The 6,282-nt window shown below is 35.8% G+C and overlaps 1 protein-coding gene across 1 annotated transcript; it reads right to left on the reverse strand.

The window, feature by feature from the left end:
* Nucleotides 1-3,418: 3,418 nt before the first annotated feature.
* On the reverse strand, nt 3,419-4,197 carry LOC131618634 (uncharacterized). Its single transcript, XM_058889812.1, has 2 exons — nt 4,028-4,197; nt 3,419-3,943 (listed from the first exon to the last, which is right to left on the reverse strand). The coding sequence occupies exons 1-2, from the start codon at nt 4,195-4,197 to the stop codon at nt 3,553-3,555; spliced, it is 561 nt and encodes a 186-aa protein (XP_058745795.1). The 3' UTR covers nt 3,419-3,552.
* Nucleotides 4,198-6,282: the final 2,085 nt, after the last annotated feature.

The following is a 6,282-nucleotide window of genomic DNA, read 5'->3' on the forward strand; positions in this document are numbered from 1 at the left end:
ATTCTCAAACTTGATACATTTAGAGAATTCTCCAGCTGCATCGTTGGTGTAGTGTATGTAGTACTTAGCTAACTCCACAAATTTGGAAGCATATTCCGGCACTGTCATACTACCCTGTTTCAGCTCCAAAAACTCAATCTCCTTCCTTCCCCGCACATCTTCAGGAAAGTACTTCCTCAGAAATTCTCTCTTGAATATGGCCCAAGTAATCGCAATCCCATCTGAATCCAACTCAGTCCTAGTAGTGACCCACCAGTCATCAGCTTCTTCTGATAGCATGTGAGTACCGTACCTCACCTTCAGATTTTCTGCACAATCGATCACTCGGAAGATCCTCTCGATCTCTTTCAACCATTTCTGAGCACCATCAGGGTCATGAGTGCCTTTGAACAGTGGAGGGTTGTTCCTCTGAAAGCTGTTCAACTGCCTGTCAGCACCAATCGCAGCTCCATTAGCATTCCCTCCTAGTACACCAGCAATCATGCCTAGAGCCTCTGCGATAGCGTCATCGTTCCTTCCACCTCTTCCAGCCATTGTTCTGCTAAATCACAAAACAATCTCATCAGAATAGAAGTATCGGCAGTGTTTACCTTACACTAGTCGCATACAAGGGAACACTGACACTAAGACTCTGACTCTAACGACCGACTATGCTCTGATACCACTATTGTAACACCCTTCTAAACCCCCGTGGAAAAATAATATATTCAGAGTAATAACACATCAAGGATGCTACAATTATTAAATAAATAAAAACATCAAGTCGATTGTCATGCTTTATTAAGATTAAACCAAACTTCAAACATGTGTTCATCACAGCGGAAACTTATTTTAAACAGTGTAAGGAACATATCCAAACAGTTCAACAATACATAATCAAAATAGCAACAAAGTATCTCAAGTAACGCTAAGACTAATCGATCCCAGTGTTTCAATCAGAGCATGACTCGACACGAACTACGGGCTAGCCTACAAGCTATCTTCACCCAATCAAGACGCCGCTACATCCTTAATCTGAAATCATCAAAGTAAGGGTGAGTTTCATTCGAATTAATAACCATTATACAATCATAAGCAATAAAATATCATAGCAATTATCATCCACTCATCATACATAAAATCGGAATTTGTTATAACAACCAAGCATCAATACATAAGCATATTCTATCGCTCCACACAATCATTCAGTCATATCGTAATGTAATGCAATGAATGAACTGAAACTAATGCATGTGGTACCATCCATGGGATAAACCCATCCAACCGATCTTTTTCATCACCAAGATACAGTTTTAACCAGCACAAATTCCACACAATGGGAATTATGCCCACCATTTTGATCCACTTTCATCACCGGGATCCATCACCAAAAATGTATGCCAATGAATGCAACATATAACATGCTTACAACATCATCAATCCGATGTAACACATCGTCTCATTATCATCACCAAATCATCACCAATAAGCATGTATATATTCTTAGCATTCATACAAACATATCACACGCATACACGAAAGTCATCACCCAATAAATAATATAATCACAAATAAACAACTTGGACTTTACGTTCATACCACCTATTCATCGTATAGGCCATTAACTCAGCTTCGCAATGCTCAAAACGGCGCATAAATCGGTTACTCGGATCAAAAGTTATGGGTTTTTAAAGAATAACACATTATTAGAAAAATGCTGCAGAACCCGGGTTGTCCCTACGTGGGAACCGGTTCCTGGCAGCTTCAAAAATCACGTCTCTGGTTTTTACTATGGGGAACCGGGTTGTCCCTACATGGGAACCGGTTCCCAGCTACCCAGAATCCACACGCTCTGTTTTTTATAAGGGGGAACCGGTTCGTCCCACATGGGAACCGGTTCCTACGTACCTGCACAGCAAAAATCACCATTTTGATCGTAATAACCCCATCCCATTTTCCCCAATTTATATACAAACGGACATAGCATACAATATCATCAATTTCCACATCATTACACATTTCAGACAAGTTTTATACATGTATCAACATCATATATCACAAGTATTAACAAAAATCATGTAATTCATACGATCCATCAAAACCTAATCAAAATTCCCAAACCCGACACATACGAATGAACTAAACAATAATCCTAATCAATCCTACTACCTACAATCGCATAAGGATTACTAACCCGAAGAATCCCCCCTTACCTCAGAGTCGAATCTTCGAAGTTCTCCTTCCCTTTAGGCTCTTCTCACTTTCACGTGTTCTTCAGTTCCAAAATCTGCTTCTTCTGCTTCTGCTTCTCATTCCCCAATTCCTTTATTTTATGAAAAATAAAATAAAATATTCTTAATGGGCTTGCTTAGTTAACACCCCCCCTTCTACTAACTATCACACTCAGCCCAACACCATATTTTATCATTTTTCCAAATAATTCCCACAGATTATTAATTCTAATAATTTAATTAATAAAATAATTAAATTAGTATACCAGAATTAATGGGGTGTTACACCGCTTTTATGGGTGTGGGATGTACAAGGTTAGTTTATACCAAACTTCATCAGCTTTTCCCTTGTTTATTCTAAACATTGAAACTCATACCGTATACTCTCGTCTGTAGATCCAAGGGTCCAAACGATGCAACCATTTTGTTTGGTATGATGAAGAGATGGGAGCAAGAGCAAAGGATATGATTTCTACACGAAATCAGAGACTAAATAGTGCAAAGGTGACTATTGAAGAAGGGAAGATAGTAGAAGAAGAGATGAATAAGCAGATCAAGGATTTGAAAATGAAGATCAAGAATTTGAAGATTTTGATTGTTATTATTCTTGTGTGCAGTGTTGGTAGCATTAGTATTAGGTTGTTGTAATCTGTATGTTGCAAGACTATTGTAATGTGTCTGCAAGTTTGAATGTTAGATGTTATTTGTTAAGTCAATACCAAATTGGTGGTCAATACCATCTGTTATGCAATCTCAATGTTATATGTTATCTGTTAAATCAATATCAATGTTATCTGTTTATCAATGTTATCTGTCCATACCAAATATTGAACATACTTTGAACAAAATCTTCTTCATGTAATCTGTACTTTTTGAACAGAATCTGTAATTATTGGACCTATAATTTTGAACAAAATATGTACATATTTGGACCTGTAACTTTGTACAAAATATGTACATAATTGGACCTGTAATCCCTAGTTAACCATCACACTTCTACTAGTTAACCATAATTGGACCTGTACAAAATCTGTACATAATTGGACCTGTAATCCCTAGTTAACCATCACACTTCTACTAGTTAACCATAACTGTACAAAATCTGTACATAATTTTGACAGTAATTGAAATATATACCATATGACAGAATTGCAACTTCACTTAATTGGCATAATACTAGGTTATCCAAAATAGTAGGCTGTTCATTACAAGTACACCATAATAGCAAATTCATGACAGAAGTAGGTTATCCAAAATACTAGGTTACACCATAATACAACTTAACCAAAATACTAATTATCCAAAATACAAGTGATCCAAAATACAAGTAATCTTCTTGGCACTACTGCTGAGATGGTTGTGTAGCCATTGGTGCTTGGGATGAGTTTCCAATCTCCTCTTCATTTGGCTTTGTTTTCTTCTTCTGTCCACCAGCAATCTTCTTCTTGTTTCCCCCTTTTGGGATGGCTCTATCAGCAGCTGTCTTGCCTTTGCAGCTTCTCTTGTTATGTCCCATTCCTCCACATTTATGACAAGTAACTGTTGCAAGTTTCCTGGGCAGTACATGCTTTAGTCTTGGTTCATCATTAGCTTTGTTCCTCATTTTCTTGGGACGACCTATGGCCCTTCGCATAATGGGTGGATTCATGGTGGACTGATTATCTAAAGGCCACAATTGTGGACCATTAGTGGGGTAAATGATGTGTGAGTAGATGTTCTTGAAAGTGTCCTTCCTGTAAAAGTCAAACACATTTAGATTAACACATAGATTAAGATATATATTTACTAACTTAAATACATGTGATAGAATGGTGTACCTGTAATATTCAGAAACATAGTCTTCAGGTTTTTTCTTGTTTTGCCAAATACATGTGATAGAATGGCTACAAGGGATGCCAGTTAAATCCCATTTCCTACATGCACAAGTCTCTTGCTTGAGGTTAACAACATATGTGTCAATTCCATTAGTGACACCATATATGGCCATGTCATTATCACCATGTCACTTGCAACTACATTCTTAGGCATATCAGCATCCTTTACAACTTCAACATCACTATCAACCTCATCCTCAGCACAATTTGGGCCACCATCATCATCATAATGATCTACTATGTCTTCATCCCCTAACACTTCTACTGTATGCTCAACATAAATATCCACCAAGTCAAATCCTTTTAAGTCCTCAATTAACTTAAGAACATCACCATCACAGTTAAGGGGTCTAAGATCACGACTAAAACTATACTTAGGGTTCCAATACCACATGCATTTGATATTCCTATATCCCTCTTTTCTGATCAATTTTTCAAACTGCATATATGACATGTAATCTGTATCCCACAGCCAATCCATCTCAGACACTAATCCATTAACATACCATTTAACGGGATGATCTACTAACTCTCCCATATGATGAATTCTAAGCTTAATGGTTTGACTCTGAACTGGTCTGAAAGGACAATGCTAACAATCAGTCTAATTCTATAACAAACAGACAATATCAAAAGATTAAATTAGGGCAAAATAGATGGGAATCGTGACTAACCTCGAACAAAATCTGACATCTTCTTTGTTCTTCGATGAAAGAGGAATGGGTGGAATGTCGCCACTGTGGTTACCGGTCCCTGCGTCGTCGCTTTGTGCCATCTCTACAACTGCCTTAGGTTTTGAAGGATACGAGTGTTTGAGTGTTCAGAGCGTTTGAAGGATATGTGTGAAGTAGGATTCGAGAGGTAGGAGATGAAGTGGGTGGGTTTTTAGATAGATGAATTTGGGGTTGGTTCAACAATTTAGGGTTTTGTATATTAACTTACGTTTTCAGCAAATTATTGGAAATAATGAATTTTCAGAAAAACTTTTTTCAATTAAAAATAATAAAATAAATGATTTATATTACGTGGCAGCTTGGTCACCCTTCCATGTCATCACTAAAACACTCCACATATGCAATTCTGGTGGGGGGCTCAAAAATTGCCAAAGGTAAGTAAGTTTGGGGACTGAAAGGCTGAGTTTTGTAAAAGGGGGTTCAAAAGTTAAAAATAATGAAAATAGGGGGTTCAAAAGTACATTTAAGCCTTTTAATTAATTCAACGGATTTAATTGATTATCAACAATAAAATTACATGAATTTAATATATCAAAATATTTCATATTTCAATAACAACAACAATAAACATATCATTTATCTCAAAGATTTAAATATTGTAAGAATTTTGTCTTTTCTTCTTGTAAGTAATGTTTGTGTTCCTCGTTCGACTTTTTTCTTCATACGCCGTTGCTTTAAACAACCTGAAGCGATATTGATGAAGTTTTTTTTTCATGTTTATCGAAAAATTAGGTTGAAAAGATATAATGATAAAAAAATGGAGATAACATGATGGTGAACGAGTTGGAGATGAAACATGTTTAGGATTCTTTACAATAATGAAAATGAAAAACTTGTTAAGGTTCAAAATGGTTTTCCTGAGCAGTGAATGTGGGTCTCGTAAGACAATGGAAACTAAATGGACATGACTGGATAAGAATAATACATTACACCACAGTTGGATAATCCAAGTGTGGTCAATCTTATTTATTTAATTTAATTTTATCAAAGTGTTAGATTTAATCATTTAAAAAAATTTAAAAGGTAAAAACATTTCACTCATATTGGAAATTTCAATTGTGAGGAAATATGACTTATATTAAGTTTATAAATAAGCCTATTAAAAAAGTTTATAAATAAATTTTAAAAAAAATGTCACTATAATATTATAGAAATAATAAATTTGCAGGCGCTGGAATTCAAACCCATGAACTTTGCACAATTTTCCACGGTTGCTATAACCAACTGTCGTAAAATGTAACTTATTTTTCATTAAAACATAAATGACGCCTGATTTTCAAGATGTCACAACGATTCTTCAATGAAGGGTGGTGAAATGAGTGTTATAGTATGTATTATTTATAGTAGTGGCACGACCTACTAGGAGATCTTTCATACTTCCTTTCTTTCGCAACTTTGAAGCCTCAAAATCCTTGATACATTATCTTTGACTTTAGCACTTCATTAGATTCTTGAATCTTCTCT

Source organism: Vicia villosa, linkage group LG7 (assembly GCF_029867415.1).
Source record: "Vicia villosa cultivar HV-30 ecotype Madison, WI linkage group LG7, Vvil1.0, whole genome shotgun sequence".
In the NCBI taxonomy this organism is placed as follows: domain Eukaryota; kingdom Viridiplantae; phylum Streptophyta; class Magnoliopsida; order Fabales; family Fabaceae; genus Vicia; species Vicia villosa.

Excerpts from the sequence above, each read along its gene's own strand:
- LOC131618634 (XM_058889812.1), bottom strand. The coding sequence starts at position 4,197 with ATGGCCATATATGGTGTCACTAATGGAATTGACACATATGTTGTTAAC. Across the intron at positions 3,944-4,027 it reads TATGTTTCTGAATATTACAG|GAAGGACACTTTCAAGAACA; the intron begins GTACACCATTCT and ends TGACTTTTACAG.